This window comes from Heteronotia binoei, chromosome 10, assembly GCF_032191835.1.
Source record: "Heteronotia binoei isolate CCM8104 ecotype False Entrance Well chromosome 10, APGP_CSIRO_Hbin_v1, whole genome shotgun sequence".
In the NCBI taxonomy this organism is placed as follows: Eukaryota; Metazoa; Chordata; class Lepidosauria; order Squamata; family Gekkonidae; genus Heteronotia; species Heteronotia binoei.
In genome coordinates this window covers 3,531,582-3,559,398 of record NC_083232.1, presented here as the reverse complement: position 1 = coordinate 3,559,398, position 27,817 = coordinate 3,531,582, and the positions used below count along the sequence as shown (strand labels likewise).

Sequence of the window (27,817 nt, the reverse complement as noted above, 5' to 3'; positions counted from 1 at the left end):
CCTCCACTTGCACCTCCTGGAATGGCCTTGGGTCAGCCATAGCTCTGACAGAGGTTGTCTGTGAAAGGGCAGCTGCTGTGAGAGCCCTCTCCAGCCCCACCCACCTCACAGGGTGTCTCTTGTGGGGGAGGAAGGGAAAGGAGATTGTAGGCCGCTCTGAGACTCTTGAGTGGAGGGCGGAATATAAATCCAATGTCGTTGTCTTCTTCTTCTTCCCCTGAACATATAGCAGGGGTCATGGGGGGTTGGAGGGGGGTGGAGTTGGCGGTGAGGTTGGACCAGATCCTTGAGGTACCTTCCAGCTCTATGTTTCTATGGTTTTCAGTAAATTATTCATTTTACCCTGCCCTCTCCAGAAGCAGACCATAGAGGGCTTTCAAGGTCAATACCAACACCCTGAAACGGACTCGGAACGCAATAGGTAGACAGCGCAGCTCTTTCAGCGCTGGTCGAATGTGCTCCCATCGAGGGAGCCCCGTTAACAGCCGTGCCGCAGCCTTCTGCGCTAGCTGTAGTTTCCGAGTCAGGGTCGAGGGTAGCCCCAGGCAGAGAAACAGAAAAGGCAGTCCTTTTCCAGAAGAATGTGTGTGCAGCGTATGTGTGTGCACGGACAAATACTTTTTAAATCTGTGTTCATGTCAGTGAGCAGCGTTATCTTGCCAACAAATAAGTGGTCCAAAATTCAGTCCCGCCACTTTTAGATGGAAGTACCTTGCATTTCCACTAGCCATATGTTCAACAGCAATTAGTGGAGGGGTTTTAGCTGCTGCCTTTGGATTCTTTTGTTGTTGTTGTGTTTTTGTATTGTGTGTGTGTGAGCATGCATGTATGCACACACCTGGAAGTCATGGCTGACTTCTGGCAGCCCGTCCTGGGGTATGGAGGACATTCAGATACAGCCTGCCTCTGCCTCCCAGCCCTGGTATTCCAAGGAGGTCTCCCATCCAAGTATTTGCCAGGGTCCACCCTGTTTAGCTTTCGAGATCTAATGAGATCAGGATTGCCTGGGATATCCAGGTCAGGGCCTGCCTTTGGATTCTTACATCTAAAGCTGCCTTCTACTGAATCAGACCCTCTTTGGTCCATCAAAGTCAATCTTGTGTCCTCAGAATGGCACTGGCTCTCTAGGGTTTCAAGCTGAGGTTTTTCACACCTACTTGCCCGGACCCTTTTTAGCTGGAGATGCCGGGGATTGAAACTGGGATCTTCTGCTTACCAAGCAGATGCTCTGCCACTGAGCTACCATCCCTCCCTTAAAGTTGCCTTCATTCCTTGTGAACATATGAACATATGAAGCTGCCTTCTACTGAATCAGACCCTCGGTCCATCTAAGTCAGTCTTGTCTACTCAGACTGGCAGTGGCTCTCCAGCTGAGGTTTTTCACACCTACTTGCCTGGACCCTTTTTAGTTGGAGATGCCGGGGATTGAACCTGGGACCTTCTGCTTACCAAGCAGATGCTCTACCTCTGAGCCACCATCCCTCCCTTAAAGTTGCCTTCATTCCTTGTGAACATATGAACATATGAAGCTGCCTTATACTGAATCAGACCCCCCTCGGTCCACCAAAGTCAGTCTTGTCTACTCAGACTGGCAGCGGCTCTCCAGGGTCTCAAGCGGAGGTTTTTCACACCTACTTGCCTGGACCCTTTTGAGTTGGAGATGCCGGGGATTGAACCTGGGACCTTCTGCTTACCAAGCAGATGCTCTACCACTGAGCTACCATCCCTCTCTAAAGTCTACTCAGACTGGCAGTGGCTCTCCAGGGTCTCAAGCGAAGGTCTTTCATGCCTACTTGCCTGGACCCTTTTTAGTTGGAGATGCCGGGGACTGAACCTTGGACCTTCTGCTTCCCAAGCAGATGCTCTACCACTGAACTACCATCCCTCCCTTAAAGTTGCCTTCATTCCTTGTGAACATATGAAGCTGCCTTATACAGAACCAGACCCCCTTCCCTCGGTCCATCAAAGTCAGTCTTGTCTACTCAGACTGGCAGTGGCTCTCCAGGGTCTCAAGCTGAGGTTTTTCCCACCTATTTGCCTGGACCCTTTTTAGATGGAGATGCCGGGGATTGAACCTGGGACCTTCTGCTTCCCAAGCAGATGCTCTACCACTGAGCCACCATCCCTCCCTAATGCTTATGAGGCTCTCCAGGGTCTCAAGCTGAGGTTTTTCACGCCTACTTGCCTGGACCCTTTTTAGCTGGAGATGCCGGGGATTGAACCCGGGACCGTCTGCTTTCCAAGCAGATTCTCGACCACTACGCCACCGTCCCTCTTATGTTGTATTTCTGCGCCTGATTGATTTTTTTATAATTGCTCTGCCAGTATGTTGTGATTTTCATGTTTAAGAATCTCCTTGAGGATTTTTTTTTACGTGCTAATATAAACGTTCTCAACACATACCGAAGAAATAAAGAGTAATGTCTTACTTAACAAGCTGCTTATTTGAGATTTTTCACTTACAGAACATCCCTGGTGCATTCTGAGTATTGCAACCCGAGAGAACGCCCTTGACAATTTCAGAACACTCTGGCATCGCCCTCCCCTCTCCCCCCAAACACCCCCAGCTAAGCATATACTGGACATTCTCTGGAGCCCCACAAGAAAACCTTAACAATAACACATTTTTAAATGGTCTTTATGGTAGTGGTTCTCAAACGGTTTAAAGTGAGAGCCTCTTGCAAAGCAAAACTCCACACTGTTCCCTCCCCCCCCCCCCCACATCTCAACATAAAATGCAAGGATTTTATTTATTTATTTTATCTCCAGCCTGCCTTTCTCCCCACTGGGAGTCAAAGCGAGTTATATCCTTCTCCTTTCCTCCGTTTTATCCTCAGAACAGCACTGCAAAGTAGGTTAAGCAGCCAATACGTGACTGGCCCGAGGTCACCCGGCGAGCTCCTGTGGCTGAGTGGAGATTCGAACCCAGGTCTCACCTAGAACAACACTCTAACCCTGCCATTTGCATTGGTTAATACTGAACTCGCTTATATTCCATGTGTCATATTTCGCATCAGTGGCTGTTGTCTTATGTGGCCAGTGGGCGACTTTGACACAAAGGCAAAACCAGATCTGCTGCGCCCTCCTCGAATCTCCCTCTCTCCCAGCTCCCCCTCCTCCTCCCTCCTAGCCTCATCAGCACACACTTATAAATTCTAATCCACAATTTGAAAATCAACAATTCATAAGACACTTTAATTTTTTTTTTTTTGCCTTGGGTGCCAATTATCTGGGCCAGAAAACTTCAAATATATAAATTGTCAATTGCGGTCTATTTCAACCGAACTCAGAGGCAGATCAAGACGGGTAGCTGTGTTAATCGGTCTGTAGAAGTAGAAAAGAGCCAGAGTCCCGTAGCACCTGAAAGATTAACAAAATGGGTGGCAAGAGATGAGCTTTCATAGAATCATAGAGTTGGAAGGGACTTTCAGGGTCATCTAGTCCAACCCCGTGCACAATGCAGGAAACTCACAAACACCTCCCCCTAAATTCACAAGATTTTCATTGCTGTCAGATGGCCATCTAGCCTCTGTTTCAAAACCTCCAAGTAAGGAGAGCCCACTGCCTCTCGAGGAAGCCTGTGGGAACTTAGAATCATAGAGTTAAAAGGGACCTCTAGGGTCATCTAGTCCAACCCCGTGCACAATGCAGGAAACTCACAAACACCTCCCCCTAAATTCACAAGATCTTCATTGCTGTCAGATGGCCATCTAGCCTCTGTTTCAAAACCTCTAAGGAATGAGAGCCCACCGCCTCCCAAGGAAGCCTGTTGGAACTTAGAATCATAGAGTTGGAAGGGTCCTCTAGTCCAACCTCCTGCAGAATGCAGGAAACTCACAAACACCTCCCCCTAAATTCACAGGATCTTCATTGCTGTCAGATGGCCATCTAGCCTCTGTTTCAAAACCTCTAAGGAAGGAGAGCCCACCACCTCCCAAGGAAGCCTGTTGGAACTTAGAATCATAGAGTTGGAAGGGTCCTCTAGTCCAACCTCCTGCAGAATGCAGGAAACTCACAAACACCTCCCCCTAAATTCACAGGATCTTCATTGCTGTCAGATGGACATCTAGCCTCCGTTGAAAAACCTCCAAGGAAGGAGAACCCACCGCCTCCCAAGGAAGCCTGTGGGAACTTACAATCCTAGAGTTGGAAGGGACCTCTAGGGTCATCTAGTCCAACCCCTGCATGATGCAGGAAACTCACGAACACCTCCCCCTAAATTCACAGGATCTTCATTGCTGTCAGATGGCCATCTAGCCCCTGTTTCAAAACCTCCAAGGAAGGAGAGCCCACCACCTCCCGAGGAGGAAGCCTGTTCCACTGAGGAATAGCTCTAACGGTCAGGAAGTTCTTCCTAATGATACCTGAAGAAGCAAGCAGTGACTTCAGATACCTAAAGAAGCAAGCAGTGACGTGCAAAAACTCCTACCATGACATAAATTTTGTTATTCTCTTAGGTGCTACATGGGACTCATGCTCTTTTCTGCAAACTCAGAGGGAGCGTTCGGCCTCAGTACAGCCTTGGGAGGCAAGGCTTTTTGTTAATTATGTAATTGTGAGATTATCTAGTTTGGACGTAGTTTGTCTGATGTTTTGTAAGGTTTCCTAATGTTGTCAGCCGCCCAGAGCCCGCTTGCAGGATAGGGCGGGGTACAAATCGAAACATTAAATTAAAACCCAAGCTTGACCCCCCAGGTTTCCCTCTGCCTCGGGCCGCTGTCTTGACCTCAGCCACACACACTCCCCCGCCCCCAGCTCCTCGCCCTTACCTAAGGAGTCCTTCAGGGTGTAGGTGAGTTTGCTCTGCCGGAAGGGGACGTGCTCCCTGTTACGCTCAGACAACGCAATGATGACTTGTTCAAAGAACGACAGCGACTTGTTGATGTACGTCGTTTCCTTCAGCACGCGTCCCTCCGACTGCAGAAAGGGAGGACACTTACAGCTCCCGTTCTCTCGTGAGTCTCCCAGATGTGGACCGATTGCGCCCACTGTGGTTGCCAACCTCCAGGAGGGAGCCTGGAGAAGGCTCCCAGAAGGCTACGCTTTGGGAAGGAGAAGGACTTCAGTGGAATGAAATACCACACACTCCAGCCTCCGAAGCAGCCGTTTTCTCCGGGGGAACTGATCTCTGTAGTCTGGAGAGCACTTGACATTCCAGGAGATCTCGGGGCTGCATAAGACCCACGGCTCTGTGTGAGCTCACCCTTCCCCCTCACACCATCTTTCTGCTGAAAACGGGGCACACCGCTCATCCCACCAGCGGGTTCTACTCCCGCTAAGGTCCCTTTGCTCCAGGAAAGTGCAGGAATGCATGCAGAGAAGCAACGACTCCAGCAAGAAGAAATATCTGCAGAGGATGCACACTGGGATATAGACAGGGCTGTCGATCAGTGAAATATAGTGGGTTCGATGCACGGAAGAGGCGAAGCTGCAGTCATCAATGCTCGTTATTATGGTAACAGCACTGCCAGCTATATACAGTCCGAAGTTCCTGCGCTAGGATGCCGTCGGGTCATTTGAACCAGCAGGGGGCCAGCGATTGGACCAGGGAAGCAGGGATTTGGATCCTGTTTCCCGTGGTTTCCCAACCCCATGCTCAGTTCTCAAGGCTCCAATGAGCTAGTCGGGAACTCCCAATATACTGAGGGTGCAGTCTCGCATACACAACAATAAGAGTGCTGGTATTCCTTCTAAGGGGGCCATTTTTCAAGGGCCTGAACAGGAAAACCAGGTTATTATCCCCTTTCAATCAGCATACACCTGATTCTTCAGCTCCAGATGAAGCAAAAAGAAGAAGGAGATTTTGGATTTATATCTCACCATATACTCTGAATCTCAGAGTCTCAGAGCAGTCACAATCTTCTATACCTTCCCCCTCCACAACAAACACCCTGTGAGGTGGGTGGGGCTGAGAGGGCTCTCACAGCAGCTGCCCTTTCAAGGACAACCTCTGCCAGAGCTATGGCTGACCCAAGGCCATTTCAGCAGGTGCAGGTGGAGGAGTGGAGAATCGAACCCGGTTCTCCCAGAAAAGAGTCCGCACACTTAACCACTACACCAAACTGGCTCTCTATTAGAGCTCTGGCTGACCCAAGGCCATTCCAGCAGGTGCAAGTGGAGGAGTGGGGAATCAAACCCGGTTCTTCCAGATAAGAGTCCGTGCACTTAACCACTACACCAAACTGGCTCTCATTCCGGCTGACTTACCTTGCTCTTTGCCAACCTCTCCGAGCCCGCGAGATCGACTAGGTTAATTTTGGAGGTGACGTAGGTGGCGTCTGACATGATTCTGGAATGACACTGAGGGAGGGGATCAGGAAAATTAGGGTGTGCTGGAAAGGCCAGTCAACCGAATCGGCGCTAAAGATCCACGGGGCCTGGATTTTTCAGACCGCCGTGAAAATTTCTACCAATTACTTTTTCAGCCAAAAAAATCTGTCTAGGAGACACTGGACACTGCAGCGCCTTTTGAGTAGTGGACTAAAGTGTCTGAGAGGGCTAAAGCAGGAGTCAAGTTTCACCTTTAAGACCAACCAATTTTTGTTTAGGACATAAGCTTTCGTGTGCTCTTAAGCACACTTCATCCGACGAGGAATCCAGCTTAAGAGCACACGAAAGCTCACGTTCGAAATAAAAACTGGTTGGTCTTAAAGGTGCCACTTGACTCCTGCTTTGTTCAACTGCTTCAGACCAACATGGCCGCCCGCTTGGATCTATCTAAGGGGACTAAAGTGTCCATTTGCTGGCATTACAACATAAAAAATTCATCTCTTCGGAACATATTTTAGGCCTGTCCAGTTATTCGACCTTTTGGGGAAGAAGTAATTACTCAATTTCGTATTTGACTATTCATTGATTTTTGAGGATAATTATGTACTTTTAATGATTTGCCAGTCTCCTGAAGGCTAACACGGTCAACAGAAATGGACCCTCCATCCCTTACTGTTGCTAAAAGTTTTATATTTCATCCCCAGAAACATAAATGCCCATCTCCAGCATATCAATGGATTGAGGACCATTATCAACATTGGAACGCATGGAATATAGACAACAACTTCAGATGGACTATATTTAGATTTCTGGAAACCTTTTATAGATGCTCACATGTACACACGATAGCACTGTTGTTACAGTCCCTATTTTTCTCTTCCTTGGAGAGAGATCTAGATGGGTGGCCGTGTTAGTCTGTCTGTAGCAGCAGAAAAGAGCAATGGTCCAGGAGCCCCTGAAAGACTAATGGAATTTGTGGCAGGGTCAAAACTCAGCCACTGCCACAAATTTAGTGCTCCTGGACTCTTTCCTTTTTTCTGCTTGAGGTTCATAATAATTTTTTTTTTAATTCCAAAAATTAAGAACATAAGAGAAGCCATGTTGGATCAGGCCCGTCCAACACTCTGTGTCACACAGTGGCCAAAAAACCCAGCGGCCATCAGGAGGTCCACCAGTGGAGCCAGGACACCAGAAGCCCTCCCACTGTGCCCCCCCCTCCAAGCACCAAGAATACAAAGCATCACTGCCTCAGACATAAGAACATAAGAGAAGCCATGTTGGATCAGGCCAGTGGCCCATCCAGTCCAACACTCTGGGTCACACAGGGGTCAAAACCCAGGTGTCATCAGTAGGGCCAGAGCTCCAGAAGCCCATAAGAGAAGCCATGTTGGATCAGGCCAGTGGCCCATCCAGTCCAACACTCTGGGTCACACAGGGGTCAAAACCCAGGTGTCATCAGTAGGGCCAGAGCTCCAGAAGCCCATAAGAGAAGCCATGTTGGATCAGGCCAGTGGCCCATCCAGTCCAACACTTTGTGTCACACAGTGGCCAAAAAAACAGGCGCCATCAGGAGGTCCACTAGTGGGGCCAGGACACTAGAAGCCCTCCCACTGTGCCCCCCAAGCACCAAGAATACAGAGCATCACTTGCCCCAGATATAAGAATATAAGAGAAGCCATGTTGGATCAGGCCAATGGCTCATCCAGTCCAACACTCTTGTGTCACACAGTGGCCAAAAAAACCCAGGTGCCATCAGGAGGTCCACCAGTGGGGCCAGGACACTAGAAGTCCTCCCACTGTGCCCCCCAAGCACCAAGAATACGGAGCATCACTTGCCCCAGAAAGAGAGTTCCAACAATACGCTGTAGCTAATAGCCAGTGATGGACCTCTGCTCCACACGTTTTTCAGGAGCCTCCATATACCAGCACTGACCTCAACATAAATGGTAAAGATGCAGTGGGACCGAGAGGAGTTGCTATTCAGAGCATGCTGGCCAACAGTTCTGTTGGTGTCTCCCTGGAGAGAGAATAAAAACAGGAGGCCTGTTAGAGAAGGAAAGGACTGCCCACAGTGTAAGACAGGAACCCTAAAGGGGCAGGAGGAGAGGTGGATACTCCTTGCAACCTGCCGCATCCCTGCCCACCACCAATGACCCAGATTTGGTGTATATAAGAGAGGCCATGTTGGATCAGGCCAATGGCCCATCCAGTCCAACACAGCAGCCAAAACCCAGGAGCCCTCAGGAGGTTCACTAGTGGGGCCAGGACACCAGAAGCCCTCCCACTGTTGCCCCACCAAGCCCCAAGAATACAGAGCATCACTTGCCCCAGACATAACATGAGAAGCCATGTTGGATCAGGCCAGTGGCCCCTCCAGTCCAACACTCTGTGTCACACAGTGGCCAAAAAACCCAGGTGCCATCAGGAGGTTCACAAGTGGGGCCAGGACACTGGAAGCCCTGTCACTGTGCCCTCCCCCCAAGCACCAAGAATACAGAGCATCGTTGCCCCAGACATAAGAACATAAGAGAAGCCATGTTGGGTCAGGCCAATGGCCCATCCAGTGCAACACTCTGTGTCACACAGTGGCCAAAAAACCCAGGTGCCATCAGGAGGTTCACAAGTGGGGCCAGGACACTGGAAGCCCTGTCAGTGTGCCCTCCCCCCAAGCACCAAGAATACAGAGCATCGTTGCCCCAGACATAAGAACATAAGAGAAGCCATGTTGGGTCAGGCCAATGGCCCATCCAGCGCAACACTCTGTGTCACACAGTGGCCAAAAAACCCCCAGGTGCCATCAGGAGGTTCACAAGTGGGGCTAGAAGCCCTTCTACTTTGCCCCCCACCGCAAAGCACCAAGAATACAGAGCAACACTGCCCCAGACAGAGAGTTCCAACAATACGCTGTCAATCAATCAATCACCTTTTATTTATATCCCGCCCTCCCCGCCGAAGCAGGCTCAGTATTACGCCGAAGCATAGTATTACATTACTATGGGCCCCGGACTGCGTCTTAAATTGTTTTGACCAGGAAAGAAAGCTACACAATTGGACCATTTTTCAAGGGAAGTGTACCTGACCATGGCAGCTAGTTATCTAAAACGAGGCCTCAGATTTATAACTCTGCCTTAGGTCACAGAAATTGACCATAAAACAATTTCACTTTGGCCTAAATTTAAGAAATGACTGCATTACGGTAATGTGGCTAATAGCCACGGATGGACCTCTGCTCCATAGGCTGATCCAATCCCCTGTTGAAACTGGCTATGCTTGCAGCCACCACCACCTCCTGTGGCAGTGAATTCCACGTGTTGGTCACCCTTTGGGTGAAGAAGGACTTCATTTTAACCATTCTAACCAGACTGCTCGGCAATTTCACTGAATGCCCACGAGTTCTCATATTGTGATATTCTATGGATTTCCCCACTGAAGAAACATGCTGTGAGTCTGGGTCCCAAAACCTACTCGCGCTCCCTGGGCCGAGGGAGGCAAGACTAAGATCCACTAGAGAGAGGGCCTTCTTGGTAGCGGCCCCCTACTGGTGGAACCAGCTGCCGGAGGCCCACTTCTGCAAGGCCTGTAAAACCACACTCTTCCGGTTGGCCTTTAACCGATCTAGAGTTACCGTTACTGTCGGAGAAAACGCAAGAATGCCGAAGCCATCGGAAGTGAAAGAACTACGTACGATACTAGCCCCAGATTGTTTTAATTATTGCATTTGACCTTGATGTATTCATGCAGTGAAATTTTAATTGACTGTTGTGATTTGATTGCTGCGATCCGCCATAAGGCTGCTTTGGCAGGGAGGGCGGGATATAAATCAAATAAAGTCCAGTCAAGTAAGGGTCCTTGCAGGATTATCGCTGTGGGGATTGTGGTCTTCAAAAGACATCCAGGTATATCGTTTAAGTTGAATTCTACATTATTTGCAAGGATGTCTGACAATATAGCAATTCTCATTTATACCGTGCAGCGTCTTAGAACTCGGATTTTTCGTACGGTGGTTAGCTTTTCTGCATTCTCAGACCTACTGCAATCTACAGGGGAAAAGGACAGCACGAACGGGCTTTCCGGCTTGCGGAAACACCCTTGCAAAGATTGTGAAGAAAAACTCTTCTCCCTACCTCGAATAAAAAGTTTAAAGCCATTTCTTCAGTGGGGCAGGCGTGCACGGTCAGCCCTTTCACGGATACCCCCTGCGGGCTCTCCACGACAGAGAGCGGAGGGTCAGGAGCATGGGGTGTTGAGGACAAGAGGTCGAAGATGGTCTCGTTGTGGATCTCCAGGTAAGAGACGCGAATGGTCATGAACGGACTGGAGTGCTCCTCCATTGCCTTGAACACCTGGAGACAAAGTCACATTCGGTTCCGTGAAAACACCTGTCAGAAGGTGACGTGCTAGCTATCTCAGCTCTGCCAAACCAGCAGGAGGGCTTGCAGGCAAGGGATGCGATCGAGTGGGACATTCGCTGTTCGGTTTGGACACCGTCCTGCACAGGAAAGAAGCATGAAACTCTTCGGCCCCGCCAAACTCGGACGGGAAATGCTGGGGATTGAACTGAAGCCACTGCCTAAGGGGCAGAATGGAGTTGGGATCACACAGATTCCTTCTGCTGAAGCTAGGAAGCACCCCCCCAAGAGCTTTCCTTCCATTTTCCGCTGCAGCCAGATCAGAATGCTTCTGTGCCTGGTACTACCAGTGGCATGGCACTCTCTTGGTTCAGGCAGACACCTGGGGCAAGAGGCACAGTCTGAAAACAGACCAGGGTCAAAACACAGTTAGACAAAAGGGGGCGGGGAACGTAACCCAAAATGAATTAAATTAAGACCTAAAGGTTAAGGAAATCAGAAAGTAAAAGCCCAATAGATCTGCGTCTAAAACTGAAGCATAAATAGTATCCAATATACAAGGATATACATGTATTTATTACAATAGTAATGTAACAGTGCACTATTACATTACTATGGGCCCCGGACTGCGTCTTAAATTGTTTTGACCAGGAAAGAAAGCTACACAATTGGACCATTTTTCAAGGGAAGTGTACCTGGCCATGGCAGCTAGTTATCTAAAACGAGGCCTCAGATTTATAACTCTGCCTTAGGTCACAGAAATTGACCATAAAACAATTTCACTTTGGCCTAAATTTAAGAAATGACTGCATTACGGTAATGTCTGGAGCCATTCTGCAACATTATTTGACCACGGAGAAAGGCCAATTGGCTGAAACATGAAGGCACTTGGGGGGGTTTTGGCCGCTGTGTGACACAGAGTGTTGGACTGGATGGGCCATTGGCCTGATCCAACAGGGCTTCTCTTATGTTCTTATGTGACTCAGAGTGTTGGACTGGATGGGCCATTGGCCTGATCCAACAGGGCTTCTCTTATGTTCTTATGTGACACAGAGTGTTGGACTGGATGGGCCATTGGCCTGATCCAACAGGGCTTCTCTTATGTTCTTATGTGACACAGAGTGTTGGACTGGATGGGCCATTGACCTAATCCAACATGGCTTCTCTTATGTTCTTATGTGACTCAGAGTGTTGGACTGGATGGGCCATTGGCCTGATCCAACAGGGCTTCTCTTATGTTCTTATGTGACACAGAGTGTTGGACTGGATGGGCCATTGGCCTGATCCAACAGGGCTTCTCTTATGTTCTTATGTGACACAGAGTGTTGGACTGGATGGGCCATTGACCTAATCCAACATGGCTTCTCTTATGTTCTTATGTGACACAGAGTGTTGGACTGGATGGGCCATTGACCTAATCCAACATGGCTTCTCTTATGTTCTTATGTGACACAGAGTGTTGGACTGGATGGGCCATTGGCCTGATCCAAGAGGGCTTCTCTTATGTTCTTATGTGACCCAGAGTGTTGGACTGGAGGGGCCATTGACCTGATCCAACATGGCTTCTCTTATGTTCTTATGTGACACAGAGTGTTGGACTGGATGGGCCATTGGCCTGATCCAACAGGGCTTCTCTTATGTTCTTATGTGACACAAAGTGTTGGACTGGATGGGCCATTGACCTAATCCAACATGGCTTCTCTTATGTTCTCATGTGACACAGAGTGTTGGACTGGATGGGCCATTGGCCTGATCCAACAGGGCTTCTCTTATGTTCTTATGTGACACAAAGTGTTGGACTGGAGGGGCCACTGGCCTGATCCAGCAGGGCTTCTCTTATGTTCTTATGTGACACAGAGTGTTGGACTGGATGGGCCATTGGTCTGATCTAACAGGGCTTCTCTTATGTTCTTATGTCAGGGTCAATAATGGTCCGTCTTCAGAATTAACGTATGATTTTATTCTGAACTGAGGCTATTATTTGGGCCTATATTTGTTTTATTTTATTTATTTATTATTACATTGAATATCTATCCCGCCCTCTCCGCAAGCGGACTCGGGGCTGCTCACAACATTCATTTACACAATTAAAATCAATAAATCAATACAATCAATAAACATCATTACCATTAATTTTTTTTAAAAAGCTATTACACGGTGCTGTATCATTACTATGTTGGCGGTTCTGCTTTTCAGACGGTGATCACCGAGTACTCTAACTGATGTCAGGTGGCAGCTCTCTCTCACTTAAATATCGAAGGCCTGTCGAAACAATTCGGTCTTACAGGCCCTGCGGAACGTAGAGAGGTCCCGCGGAGCCCTTATGGCCTCCGGGAGAGCATTCCATAATGCTGGTGCTGCCACCGAGAAGGCCCTGGCTCATGTTGAACGCAACGTGGCCTCCTTTGGTTCAGGGACAGACCGTAGATTTTTTGTCCCTGAACGCAGTGCTCTCTGGGGAATATATTTAATTAAATTTGTGATAAGTAAATAGACATTTTCATCATATATATATAAAACCCTCATCATATATTTGATAATATTTATGCTTCAGTTGTACACACAGAACTATTTGGCTCTTATATCCTGATTTCCTAAAATTTTTGGTTTCAAAACACAGCTTTCCCAGAAGTCCACAACAAAAAAGGCAAGCTAGTGACCAATCTACTAAGAAGAATATAGAAATCAGTCCAAACGTCCAAAACAAGTATATTCAAGTCCCAAAGTAGTGTGGTGACAAGCCAGTCGATGAAGTACTTGTTTCTTTCCTGTCTTCATCAGACCTGGGACCAATATTGATTCAATTATATAGATTCTTTACACAATTTTCAAAAAAGAAGCCTCATACTGAGCTGTAGCCGATGTGAAATTGCTGCTGGAGACGCTCTGCGTCCCTCTTTTTTGGAAATTGTGTAAAGAATCTATATAATTGAATCAATATTGGTCCCAGGTCTGATGAAGACTGGAAAGAGGGAGGGACGGTGGCTCAGTGGAAGAGCATCTGCTTGGTAAGCAGAAGGTCCCAGGTTCAATCCCTGGCATCTCCAAAAAAGGGTCCAGGCAAATAGGTGTGAAAAACCTCAGCTTGAGACCCTGGAGAGCCTCATAAGTGTTAGGGAGGGAGGGTGGCTCAGTGGTAGAGCATCTGCTTGGGAAGCAGAAGGTCCCAGGTTCAATCCCCGGCATTTCCAACTAAAAAGGGTCCAGGCAAATAGGTGTGAAAAACCTCAGCTTGAGACCCTGGAGAGCCGCTGCCAGTCGGAGAAGACAATACTGACTTTGATGGACCCAGGGTCTGATTCAGTATAAGGCAGCTTCATATGTTCATATGTTAAGCATTTAATCGATTGGCTTGTCACCACACTACTTTGGGATTCAAATGAACATGTTTTGGACATTTGGACTGGTTTCTATATACTTCTTAGTAAATTGGTCACTAACTTGCATTTTTTTGTCGTGTTATCCATTCTAGTGACCTCTCTCGGGTTGTATTCTATTCCCAGAAGTCCAAGCATCCAACCAGAAGTCAAAGCCAAAGAGCCCAAGCCAGGTGAGACGCACAAATCAAAGCACAGAGAAATCTAAAGTGCATCCACGGACAAGAATCACGACCGGCTTGCTTCCACGCTGGCTCTTCCTTTCCTAGCTGCTTTTATCAGGAGTCATTCAAGGCCAGGTGACACTCCTCAACCTGTTGAATCATTCAGGGACAGGTGCAAGTCCTCAGTGGCTGAGCAGCCTCCTGACCCTTCAGTGACTCCAACTCACAGGTAGAGCTTGCCTTATTTGAATTGAATATCGCTCTCTGGAAATTTCAGTGGTGTTCCATGCTTTTCATTCCTGCCTTAGCAGTCAATCCATCACGCCTTTATTGGCATAACCAAAAGAGACATACAGAGACCCGTCAGCCAGGCAACAGTCAAATATGTCGGTTCAAAGGCTAAAATGAGATTTAAAATCACCAAAAAATTGGCTTAGAATAATTTTTGACAACTTCAGCTGTTCCCTCTAAGCTGAGCGAGCGTACGCCAGTTTGGTGTAGTGGTTAAGTGTGCGGACTCTTATCTGGGAGAACCGGGTTTGATTCCCCACGCCTCCACTTGCACCTGCTGGAATGGCCTTGGGTCAGCCATAGCTCTGGCAGAGGTTGTCCTTGAAAGGACAGCTGCTGGGAGAGCCCTCTCAGCCCCACCCACCTCACAGGGTGTCTGTTGTGGGGGGAGGAAGGTAAAGGAGATAGTGAGCTGCTCTGAGACTCTTCGGAGTGGAGGGCGGGATATAAATCCAATATCTTCTTCTTTTCACAGATTTTGAGCCTCCAGCCCACACATTTTTTTCTTAGCTCAGGAAGGATGACCACAGAGCACATGAATTCACAAGATTCTGCAGCTTAGAGGGAACACTGGATGGGAGCAGTGTCCCCTCTAAGTTGAGTGAGCGTGAGCTAGCTCACAGACTTTTAGCCTCCAGCTCACACATTTTTGTCTTAGCTCAGGAAGGACGACCCCAGAGCATGACAATTGATGCAGTAGCTCACACGTTTAATGGCAGCAGCTCACAGCTTTAATACCAGTAGCTCACAAAGTAGAATTTTTGCTCACAAGACTTTGCAGCTTAGAGAGAACATTGCTCGTGATATCAGTTCTGTTGTCATTTAGTGGAAAACGGGCATCGATCCTGTTTTCTTGAGTACAGGATGGTAACAGGCAAGACTATCTAACAGAACCTTCCCAAGAATAGTATACAGTCGGCAATTCAATGAGATATGCTGGATGGAATCTGGCGAGCTTGACCTGCATAGACAATCTCTCTCGCTAAAGGGGACTTGAAGAAATCTCCCGTAGAGAACGTTGGAGGGGCAATGCGTTCATTCTAGCCAATCCCCAAAAATAATTCTCCTATTTTCACCAGTCCTCAAGTGTAAAAAGGTTGAAAACAGCTGCTCTGGATTACCTGTTGAATGGCTCGGGGAATGATTCCTCGATGCTCGTAGTCTTCTGTAGCCCCTGTCATCGTGTAGGTCTTGCCAGCTCCTGTTTGCCCATAGCAGATGATAGTACCTAGAAAAGTTTCCCAAGCGAAGAAAGCAACAATGAGTTTGAGTTTGTGTCTGGTACATCACTGCTAGAGCAGCTGGCCTCCTGTGGGACTAGGGTTGCCAACCCCCTAGTGGGGCCTGGAGATATCCTGCTGTTACAATTGATCTCTGAGGTCCCTCCTCTCCCCAAACCCCGCCCTCTCCAGGCTCCACCCCCAAATCTCTGGGCTATTCCCCGCCCAGAACTGGCAACCCTAACTCTGCATTATTCGCTGCCTGGAGGAATTCAACTCGTTGGCCAACGCTTCGGCCGAATAAGCTGCACTGGGAGCTACTGGGAAGGCAGGGGAATGCTGAGCTGAGCGTTTGAGGAGAAAACACATGTGCACGGTGTTCAGAGCTATCTTCATGCCCGTACAGGGCCACTGCAAATAAGGCCCTGCTGCTCCATCTGCCACATCCCAAAACAATATGGACTTCACACTACACAATGTGTCAAGAGTAGTAGATTCTCATCCGGAGAACCGTGTTTGAGTCCCCACTCCGCCTCCACGGGAAGCCTGCTAGGTGACTTTGGGCCAGCCACAGTCCTCTCAGAATTATCTCAGGCCCACTTACCTCACAAGGTGTCTGTTGCGGGGAGAGGAAGGGAAGAATTGCAAGCTACTTTGAGACTCCTTCTGGTAGAGAAAAGCAAGTATAAGAACCAGCTCTTCTTTTTCTCCTCTGTTTTATTGTATTAGCAGATGAGGCCCCTGAATTGCTGGGCAATCCTTTGGCTGCTGTATGCGCCCCCCCAAACCTTACCCAAACCTTGTGAGACACTCCAAAGGGATCCGTTGAGGCTGGGTGAGTGGGCGTCAATGTGGCAGATGAGGCACAATGTGGCCAAGTGCAAGAATCCCAGCTACAAATACAAGTTGCTGGAGTGTGAACTGGCAGAGACTGACCAAGAGAGAGATCTTGGGGTCATGGTAGATAACTCACTGAAAATGTCGAGACAGTGTGCGATTGCAATAAAAAAGGCCAATGCCATGCTGGGAATTATTAGGAAGGGAACTGAAAACAAATCAGCCAGTATCATAATGCCCCTGTATAAATCGATGGTGCGGTCTCATTTAGAGTACTGTGTGCAATTCTGGTCACCGCACCTCAAAAAAATAGTCTAGCATTGGGAAAAGTGCAGAAAAGGGCAACTAGAATGATTAGAGGTTTGGAACACTTTCCCTATGAAGAAAGGTTAAAATGCTTTGGGCTCTTTAGCATGGAGAAACGTCGACTGCGGGGTGACATGATAGAGGTTGACAAGATTATGCATGGGATGGAGAAAGTAGAGGAAGTACTTTTCTCCCTTTCTCACAATACAAGAACTCGTGGGCATTCGATGAAATTGCTGAGCAGTCAGGTTAAAACGGATAAAAGGAAGTACTTCACCCAAAGGGTGATTAACATGTGGAATTCACTGCCACAGGAGGTGGTGGCAGCTACAAGCATAGCCAGCTTCAAGAGGGGATTGGATAAAAATATGGAGCAGAGGTCCATCAGTGGCCATTAGCCACAGTATATATATGTGTGTGTGTGCGTGTGTATACACACACACACACGTATATTGGCCACTGTGTGACACAGAGTGTTGGACTGGATGGGCCACTGGCCTGATCCAAAATGGCTTCTCTTATGTTCTTATGTGACACAGAGTGTTGGACTGGATGGGCCACTGACCTGATCCAACATGGCTTCTCTGATGTTCTTATGTACCCAAAGTGCTGGCAGAAATGCCCAGAAAAGGCAAATGACCATGGGGACCAGATATGGGGACTTCAAAGCACTCCTGGATAAGGCTGCCACAAAGGGGAGGGTGCTTGCGTGGCCCCAGCTTCACACATAAAAAGTCACATCCCTTACAAACACTGAGGCTTGCCAGAATACTGGTAAGAAAAGCATCCTTTGTGGTTTTCTTATGGATTAAAAGAGTGTCTAAATCAGGGGTGTCGAACTCATTTGTTATGAGGGCTGGATCTGACATAAATGAGACCTTGTTGGGTCGAGCCATGGCCGGCCGTTCTCTGTGTGCACCTATTTAAGTTAGGTAGCTGAGACATAAACTTTATAAAGGACACTGACAAACACAAGGATTTTCTTTTAAAAACACCTTAAAACATTAGAACTCCTTGGTCTTAAAGGTGTTTTCTTTGTATCTCTCCCACGGAATCCAAGGAACGGGGCAAAGGAAACTCTGGCTCTTTCCCTCCCTCCCCAGGGGACCAGGAGGGGGAGGAGCCTCAACCAATTGAGAAAATCGAGGTTTTGCTCTGTAGCTCCTGTGTGATTGAACAAGCTTGGCAAAGCAAGTTGAGATGCAGGAGGAAGCAAGAGAGAGGGAGAAAGAAGCAGACAAGAATCAGTTGCTTGGGGGCCTGGTAGGAACTCTCCAGGGGCCTGATTTGACCCCTGGGTGGCCCTGGTAACACCACTCAGGGTATATTAGACAAGGAATCTGTGTTTACACTTTCCCTTTGCAGCTTTGCTCAATCCATCGCTGTGCAGATTATGTGTGTGGATGTTTCCTTTTCACAGAGAGAGAGCCAGTTTTGTGTAGTGGTTAAGTGTGTGGACTCTTATCTGGGAGAACCGGGATTGATTCCCCACTCCTCCACTTGCACCTGCTGGAATGGCCTTGGGTTAACCATAGCTATCACAGAGGTTGTCCTTGAAAGGGCAGCTTCTGGGAGAGCTCTCTCAGCCCCACCCACCTCACAGGGTGCCTGTTGTGGGGGGAGAAGATAAGGGAGATTGTAAGCCGCTCTGAGTCTCTGATTCAGAGAGAAGGGCGGGGTATAAATCTGCAATTCTATTAGAGCTATGGCTGACCCAAGGCCATCCCAGCAGGTGCAAGTGGAGGAGAGGGGAATCAAACCCGGTTCTCCCAGATAAGAGTCCGTCCACTTCACCACTACATCCAACTGGCTCTCTATTAGAGCTATGGCTAACCCAAGGCCATCCCAGCAGGTGCAAATGGAGGAGTGGGGAATTAAACCCGGTTCTCCCAGATAAGAGTCCGCACACTTAACCACTACACCAGACTGGCTCTCTATTGGAGCTATGGCTGACCCAAGGCCATTCCAGGAGGTGCAAGTGGAGGAGTGGGGAATCAAACACGGTTCTCCCAGATAAGAGTCCGTCCACTTCACCACTACATCCAACTGGCTCTCTATTAGAGCTATGGCTAACCCAAGGCCATCCCAGCAGGTACAAATGGAGGAGTGGGGAATTAAACCCGGTTCTCCCAGATAAGAGTCCGTCCACTTCACCACTACATCCAACTGGCTCTCTATTAGAGCTATGGCTAACCCAAGGCCATCCCAGCAGGTGCAAATGGAGGAGTGGGGAATTAAACCCGGTTCTCCCAGATAAGAGTCCGCACACTTAACCACTACACCAGACTGGCTCTCTATTGGAGCTATGGCTGACCCAAGGCCATTCCAGGAGGTGCAAGTGGAGGAGTGGGGAATCAAACACGGTTCTCCCAGATAAGAGTCCGTCCACTTCACCACTACACCAAACTGGCTCTCTATTAGAGCTATGGCTGACCCAAGGCCATTCCAGCAGCTGCAAGTGAAGGAGTGGGGAATCAAACCCGGCTCTCCCAGATAAGAGTCCGCGCAGTTAACTACTACACCAAACCTCTGAACCCCAATGCAAAGAGACAACATTAAAGGAAGGCCTCGGCCTCCATGCCCTGTTTGTTGGCCTGCCATAGCAACTGGTGGTCCACTGCATGAGACAGAATGCTGGACTCGATAGGCCAGGGCTCTTCTTCTGTTCTTTGAAATGTACCATTGTATCCATCAAGAGCGCGGGTGACCAGGTCCTTGGCTACCATGTCGTAAACCAGGTCCTGCGCTGCGTGGTGAAGGACACCGTCTAGTTTGAAAGACCAGTCCGTCTGCTTGTTGTTGACGACCCCCTTTGAGTGGTCTCTCTCGATGTAGATATCGATAGTCTAGGAAAGGAAAAAGAGGCAACTTGGTTATTGGCTAGCCTTTAAAAAAAAAAACAGGAGAATGTAAGAAACAGTTTGCTTGATGAGAACAGCAGTCACTTAAGCCTGTTTCTCACGAGCGGGCAGTGCAGCGTCTCTGCAAGCTCACGTAGCACAGCATGAAAACAACAGCCGGTTCTCTCTGGAAAGGCTGAGCTGGGAAGAGGCTGCAGACAGGAGAGTTCCCTCATCCAAAGAGGGGTGAGTAAGATGGAATCACAAGGAGGGAACCTATAGTCAGTTGTGTCAGGGTTTTTATTTTTCTTTGTACTACTTTTTTTGCTGTTTTTTCCTATTTCATATTGAACTGATTCTTTTACAACCCACTTGTTTGTTCATGAGCACTCGCAATAAACTTATTATTCTTATTTAAAGAAACAGCCCTTCTTTGCTGCTCGTACCCAGCATCTGGGACTCAGAGGTATGTTCCCCTTGTACATGGAGCTACTACGGAGATATCATGGCAAACAGCTGCCATCTATCTAATCCTCTTATGAGTCACCACCGCTTCCTGTAGAAATTAATTCCGTGCTTCAACTCTGTTTCTTTTTTCAGAACCACAGCCTTGCTGGGCGACCTTGAATCCCAGCACTACAAAGGAGGCAGAGCAATATTCTTCTCTCCACACTACTTACAATGATAGAAACCTTTTCCTTATCTTGCCTTAGTAATATTTCTTCCCTAAACAATGCAGCTAAAGACACTTCAGTTCTCATCTGTTGAAGGGAGAGGTGCCAGCATGGTGCAAAGCCTCACCCTTTTCAGTATGTTTTCAGAAGAACAGAACTAGCTGGATTGTTCTGTTTTTTAGCTCCGGTAAAAGTTTTCACAGCTGCAACTCTTCCCCAGGAGTGAGCACCAATGAATAGGCATGGGGTTTATTTCTGAGTAGACCTGGCTGGGATTGTTTCCACATTTGTACAGTGCACTAACTGTTCTTGCAAAGACGTGGTGATTCACACTAGGTGGTGAAATCTGGAACGGCCACACTTTGCTTATTCAGCTTCCATAGAAAATCCAGAAAATGGACACGTCAGTGTGTTTTTCCCCAGCCTCTTCAGATTCAATTTTTGGTGCTCTGTTTAGCTTAAACACAATACAACACAAAGCTGTGCCATGCGTATTATCAAAAAGCTACTGCCATTTCCTGGGGGGGGGGGGTATTCTCCTTTTAAATCCTGCCCTCATAGCCACCTGGTTCTCTGGGAGGATTAAAAAAAAATATTTACTCCATTTATAATATACCTTTCTCTCCAAAGGGATCCAAAGTAGCTTACATTGTTCTCCTAGCCTCTGTTTTTTATCTCCGCAACAACCCTGTGAAGTAGGTGAGGCCTCAAAGTGAGTGACTGGCCCAAGGTCACCTTGTTTAGGAGGGAAATGAGACAGGGCTCTAGCATTGTTCTTCACTAAATCACCAGTCAAAATAAAGTTCTGCTTATTTTGTTTTCATAGAATCATAGAGTTGGAAGGGACTTCCAGGGTCATCTAGTCCAACCCCCTGCACAATGCAGGAAACTCACAAACACCTCCCCCTAAATTCACAGGATCTTCATTGCTGTCAGATGGCCATCTAGCCTCTGTTTAGAAACCTCCAAGGAAGGAGAGCCCACCACCTCCCAAGGAAGCCTCTTCCACTGAGGAACCGCTCTAATCGTCAGGAAGTTCTTCCTAATGTTGAGCCGGAAACTCTTTTGATTTAATATCAACCCTCTGGTTCTGGTCCAACCTTCTGGGGCCACAGAAAAGAATTCCACACCATCCTCTCGATGACAGCCCTTCCAGTCCTTGAAGATGGTGATCATATCACCTCTCAGCCGCCTCCTCTCCCAGGCTAAACATGCAAAACTACAGGGAGAAGTGGAACCCCTGCCAAAAAAGAGTTTATTTCAGAATAGAGATATAGTAGTATCTTTCTTATGGAGATGAAAGAATGTACTTTATTAAGAGAAGGGCTTTTTTTGTAGCATAAGAACATAAGAGAAGCCACGTTGGATCAGGCCAATGGCCCATCCAGTCCAACACTCTGTCACACAGTGGCCAAAATTTATTTATATATAAATAAATACACACAAACTGTGGCTAATAGCCATTGATGGACCTCTGCTCCATATTTTTATCTAACCCCCTCTTGAAGCTGGCGATGCTTGTAGTTGCTACCACCTCCTGTGGCAGTGAATTCCACATGTTAATCACCCTTTGGGTGAAGAAGGACTTCCTTTTATCCGTTCTAACCCGACTGCTCAGCAATTTCATCGAATGCGCACGAGTTCTTGTATTGTGAGAAAGGGAGAAAAGGACTTCTTTCTCTACTTTCTCCATCCCATGCATTATCTTGTAAACCTCTATCATGTCACCCCGCAGTCGACGTTTCTCCAAGCTAAAGAGCCCCAAGCGTTTTAACCTTTCTTCATAGGGAAAGTGTTCCAACCCTTTAACCATTCTAGTTGCCCTTTTTCTGGACTTTCTCCAATGCTATAATATCCTTTTTGAGGTGCGGTGACCAAAATTGCACACATTATTCCAAATGAGACCGCACCATCGATTTATACTGGGGCATTATGATACTGGCTGATTTGTTTTCAATTCCCTTCCTAATAATTCCCAGCATGGCATTGGCCTTTTTTATTGCAATCGCACACTATCTTGATATTTTCAGTGAGTTATCTACCATGATCCCAAGATCTCTCTCTTGGTCAGTCTCTGCCAGTTCACACCCCATCAACTTGTATTTGTAGCTGGGATTCTTGGCCCCAATGTGCATTACTTTGCACTTGGCCACATTGAACCTCATCTGCCATGTTGATGCCCACTCACCCAGCCTCAACAGATCCCTTTGGAGTGCCTCACAATCCTCTCTGGTTCTCACCACCCTGAACAATTTAGTGTCATCAGCAAACTTGGCCAGTTCACTGCTTACTCTCAACTCCAAATCATTTATGAACAAGTTAAAGAGCATCCAGTACTGAGCCCTGCGGCACTCCACTTGTAGCAGGAACTCCTCTGCATATTAGACCACACACCCCTGAGGTAGCCAATCCTCCAAGAGCCTACAAGTCTCTTGGTACAGGACTTACTGTAAGCTCCAAGAGGATTGGCTACAGTAGGAGTGTGTGGCCCAATATGCAGAGGAGTTCCTGCTACAAAAAAAGCCCTGCTTAAGAGCCATGTGGAATTCCAATTTTCAATTCTGTTTCCTAATGAAAATGGAAAAGTAAATGTCAAGAGTGCCTCTTGCCATTATGTATTGCTTAGCTGCTTGACCTGTAGTAATCTTGGGCCTCTGCTTTCACCTGCTATCTGTCTGTGTAACATACTTAAGTATTTTCTGCCCAAGCACCAGATGGACCAAGGTCGACTGTCTGGTTCTGGTACCTGGTACAAGGACTGCTGGGTATAAACTTTGGGGGTGAGAATGACAGCTTTGACGCCTTTAGCTTTGAAATATGTAATGGTTATCCCAAGGTAGAAGAACAGATGCTTTTGAGCTGTGGTGCTGGAGAAGAATCTTGAGAGTCCCTTGGACTGCAAGAAGATCAAATCAGTCAGTCCTAAGGGAAATCAACCCAGACTGTTCCCTGGAAGGTCAGATGCTGAAGCTGAAGCTCAAATACTTTGGCCACCCAATGAGAAGGGAGCACTCGCTGGATAAGATCCTGATGCTGGGAAAGACAGAAGGCCAAAGAAGAAGGGGACGGCAAAGGAGGAGATGGCTGGACAGCGTTACTGATGTAACAAACACGAATTTGAGCAGACTTCGGAGGATGGTGGAAGACAGGAGGGCCTGGCGTGACTTTGTCCACGGGGTCACAAAGAGTCGGACTTGACTGTGCAACTGAACAACAACAACGTCCCAAGGTATATGCAGAGGGGCTTTGCCCGCCAATGCCAGTTTTCGCAAGAAGCGTCCTGCCTGAAGTGTCTCAGCATTTCAATAAAGCTCTTTTACTACAAAGAAATGTGTAGACAACTGGGAACCCTGCGGGACTTGACAGTTAACCTTCAGCAGTGTGAAAAAAATCCTTGCTTGGGTAGTCCCCAAGTGAAGCAACAGAAAAGCTTGGCTACACATGTTTAGGTTTCTGCGAATGACATGAACTGTCCCCATCAACGCAGAGGAGATGGCCCACACAGTATTGTAGCATGTGAAAACAAATGAAACCTTTGCAAATCTACCTTTACCATTAATACATTAAACTGAGAGCAATCACAAGCAGGTCAATTCAAGTCTATTCAATGGGGCTTACTCCCCAGAAAAGTGCTCTTAGGAGGGCACTGTGCTTTCCCGTGTCCACAAGCAGTGTTCCCTCTAAGCTGAATTAGTGTGAGCCAGCTCACAGTTTTTTAGCCTCTTGCTCACATATTTTTGTCTTAACTCAGGCAGGATGGCCCCTGAGCAAACTGACTTATACAGTAGCCTACAGATTTAATTTCAGTAACTCACAAAGTAGAATTTTAAGAACATAAGAGAAGCCATGTTGGATCAGGCCAGTGGCCCATCCAGTCCAACACTCTGCGTCACACAGTGGCCAATACACATTTATATATGTGTGTGTGTGTGTGTGTGTATGTATACATACACACACACACACTCACACACACTGTGGCTAATAGCCACTGATGGACCTCTGCTCCATATTTTTATCTAACCCGCTCTTGAAGCTGGCTATGCTTGTAGCCACCACCGCCTCCTGAGGCAGTGAATTCCACATGTTAATCACCCTTTGGATGAAGAAGGACTTCCTTTTATCCGTTTTAACCTGTCTGCTCAGCAAGTTCATCGAATGCCCCCGAGTTTTTGTATTGTGAGAAAGGAAGAAAAGTACTTCTTTGTCTTCTTTCTCCATCCCATGCATTATCTTGTCAACCTCTATCGTGTCACCCCGCAGTCGACGTTTCTCCAAGCTAAAGAGCCCCAAGCGTTTTAACCTTTCTTCATAGGGAAAGTGTTCCAGCCCTTTAATCATTCTAGTTGCCCTTTTCTGAACTTTTTCCACTGCTGTAATATCCTTTTTGAGGTGCGGTGACCAGAATTGCACACAGTACTCCAAATGAGATTGCACCATCAATATATACAGGGGCATTATGATACTGGCTGAATTTTTGCTCACAAGACTCCACAGTTTAGAGGGAACAACCACTGTGGGAATGCATTTTATCAGCACCTTCCAAGGAAAGGGACCTCCTACTCTCTTTTATAGTCTCTTACCTGATTGTCCAGTCCAAACTTGATCATATCTTGTGGGAAGTCAGCTGATGGCCTGAGTCGTACGAACGCGTTAACTCTTTTTGTGGAGGCACACATTGTGACAAAGGCTGGAACAGACAAATGGGGACGGAAAATCAAAAGTTTGCTTTCTCTAACGGTCGATTCAGCCCAGAACGTAAAGCTATAGGTAAATGGCATTTATGACAAAAATTGCTGCTGTTTTTAGGCCCACCCTATGAGCTTTCGCTCACTGACACACACACAAAGGTACAATTCCGGGAACATTTACATGGGAATAAGTTTCTGTGTACTCCTCAGTGGAAAAGCACACACAGAAGGGTCATCTAGCCTCTGTTTGAAAACCTCCAAGGAAGGAGAGCCCACCACCTCCCAAGGAGGAAGCCTTTTCCACTGAGGAACCACTCTAAACTCACAAACCCCTCCCCCTAAATTCACAGGATCCTCATTGCTGTCAGATGGCCATCTAGCCTCTGTTTAAAAACCTCCAAGGAAGGAGAGCCCACCACCTCCTGAAGAGGAAGCCTGTTCCACTGAGGAACCGCTCTAAACTCACAAACACCTCCCCCTAAATTCACAGGATCTTCATTGCTGTCAGATGGCCATCTAACCTCTGTTTAAAAACCTCCAAGGAAGGAGAGCCCAACACCTCCCCAGAAGGAAGCCTGTTCCACTGAAGAACCGCTCTAACGGTCAGGAAGTTTTTCCTAATGTTGAGCCAGAAACTCTTTTGATTTAATTTCAACTCATTGGTTCTGGTCCTACCTTCCAGGGCCACAGAAATCAATTCCACACCATCCTCTATAGGACAGCTCTTCAAGTACTTGAAGATGGTGATCATATCATAGAATCATAGAGTTGGAAGGGACTTCCAGGGTCATCTAGTCCAACCCCCTGCTCAATGCAGGAAACTCACAAACACCTCCCCCTAAATTCACAGGATCTTTATTGCTGTCAGATGGCCATCTAGCCTCTGTTGAAAAACCTCCAAGGAAGGAGAGCCCACCACCTCTCAAGGAAGCCTGTTCCACTGAAGAACCGCTCTAACGTTCAGGAAGTTCTTCCTAATGTTGAGCCAGAAACTCTTTTGATTTAATTTCAACACATTGGTTCTGGTTCTACCTTCCGAGGCCACAGAAAACAATTCCACACCATCCTCTATAGGACAACGCTTCAAGTACTTGAAGATGGTGATCATATCACCTCTCAGCTGCCTCCTCTCCAGGCTAAACATCCCCAGCTCCTTCAACCTTTCCTCATAGAACATGGTCTCCAGACCCCTCACCATCTTCGTTGCTCTCCTCTAGACCCGTTCCAGCTTGTCTATATCCTTCTTAAAATGTGGTGCCCTCTAAACTCCACAGTGCTGGGAGCAAAATTTTTTCCTAATGTTGAACCGGAAACTCTTTTGATTTAATTTCAACCCATTGGTTCTGGTCCTACCGTCTGGGGCCACAGAAAACAATTCCACACCATCCTCTATAGGACAGCCCTTCAAGTACTTGAAGGTGGTGATCATATCATAGAATCATAGAGTTGGAAGGGACTTCCAGGGTCATCCAGTCCAACCCCCTGAACAATGCAGGAGACTCACAAACATCCCCCCCCCCTAAATCCACAGGATCTTCATTGCTGTCAGAGGGCCATCTAGCCTCTGTTGAAAAACCTCCAAGGAAGGAGAGCCTCCCACCTCCCAAGGAGGAAGCCTGTCCACTGAGGAACCGCTCTAACGGTCAGGAAGTTCTTCCTAATGTTGAGCCGGAAACTCTTTTGATTTAATTTCAACCCGTTGGTTCTGGTGCTACCTTCCAGGGCTACAGAAAACAATTCCACACCATCCTCTATAGGACAACGCTTCAAGTACTTGAAGATGGTGATCATATCACCTCTCAGCTGCCTCCTCTCCAGGCTAAAGTGGGATAGGGAAGAAGGAGAACAAGGGCTTGCCTAAGTGACAGAGGCAGTTAAGCCTATCAGAACCATGATGGCTAAAAAAAACCTGAGCCTCCATATTCAGGAAAAGCCCACCCTTCCTTGTTTCATTTGACCTCTGCCCTTCTCCTGAATGGGATCCCAATGCAGCTTAGGCTGTTCTCCGTTTTATGCACATAACAACCCTGTGAGGTAGGTCAGGCTGACAGTATGTGACAGGTCAAGGGTCTCCCAGTAGGGTCGCTAATCCCCAGGTGGGGGCAGGGGACTCCCTGGGTTGGAGGCCCTCCTCCTGCTTCAGTCATCTAAAAGTGGAGGGGGGGGAGAAGGAAATGTCTGCTGAGCGCTTCATTATTCCCTATGGGGACCCACTCCCATATAAAAGAGAATGGATCAACATGAATCTGGTGCTCGGGGGGGGGGGCTGCTCTTTGTGGCAGGGGCACCAAATTTTCAGCATAGCTTCCAGTGCCTCTCTTCAAAACACCATCCAAGTTTCAAAAAGATTGAGCCAATTCTGTAAGCCCTAAAAGAAGGTGCCCCTCTCCATTCTTTCCAGTGGAGGGAGGGCATTGAAAAGGCGTGTGGTACCCTTTCAATGTGATGGCCATGACGCCCTTTGGAGCTCAATCATGCTTGTCACAACCTGGCTCCTGACTCCACCCCCGAAGTCTCCTGGTTCCACCCCCAGTGTCTCCTGGCTCCACCCCCGAAGTCTCCTGGCTCCACCCCCAGTGTCTCCTGGCTCCATCCCAAAGTCTCCTGGATCCACCCCCAGTGTCTCCTGGCTCCACCCCCAAAGTCTTCTGGCTCCACCCCCAGTGTCTCCTGGCTCCACCCCCAGTGTCTCCTGGCTCCACCCCCAGTGTCTCCTGGCTCCACCCCCGAAGTCTCCTGGCTCCACCCCCGAAGTCTCCTGGCTCCACCCCCAATGTCTCTCTTGGCTCCACCTGCAGTGT

The 27,817-nt window shown here is 47.8% G+C and overlaps 1 protein-coding gene across 1 annotated transcript in view; it reads right to left on the bottom strand.

Moving 5' to 3' along the window:
* Nucleotides 1–27,817, bottom strand: part of KIF9 (kinesin family member 9) — a 77,493-nt gene that overhangs the window by 41,211 nt on the left and 8,465 nt on the right. The window contains exons 2-8 of the mRNA XM_060248115.1: nt 24,909–25,015; nt 19,495–19,660; nt 15,573–15,679; nt 10,395–10,613; nt 8,204–8,287; nt 6,208–6,300; nt 4,770–4,917 (exon numbers count right to left, since the gene is read on the bottom strand). Coding sequence (XP_060104098.1) covers nt 4,770–4,917; nt 6,208–6,300; nt 8,204–8,287; nt 10,395–10,613; nt 15,573–15,679; nt 19,495–19,660; nt 24,909–25,004 — 913 coding nt within the window. The 5' untranslated portion in view covers nt 25,005–25,015. The remainder of the gene's footprint in view (nt 1–4,769; nt 4,918–6,207; nt 6,301–8,203; nt 8,288–10,394; nt 10,614–15,572; nt 15,680–19,494; nt 19,661–24,908; nt 25,016–27,817) is intronic.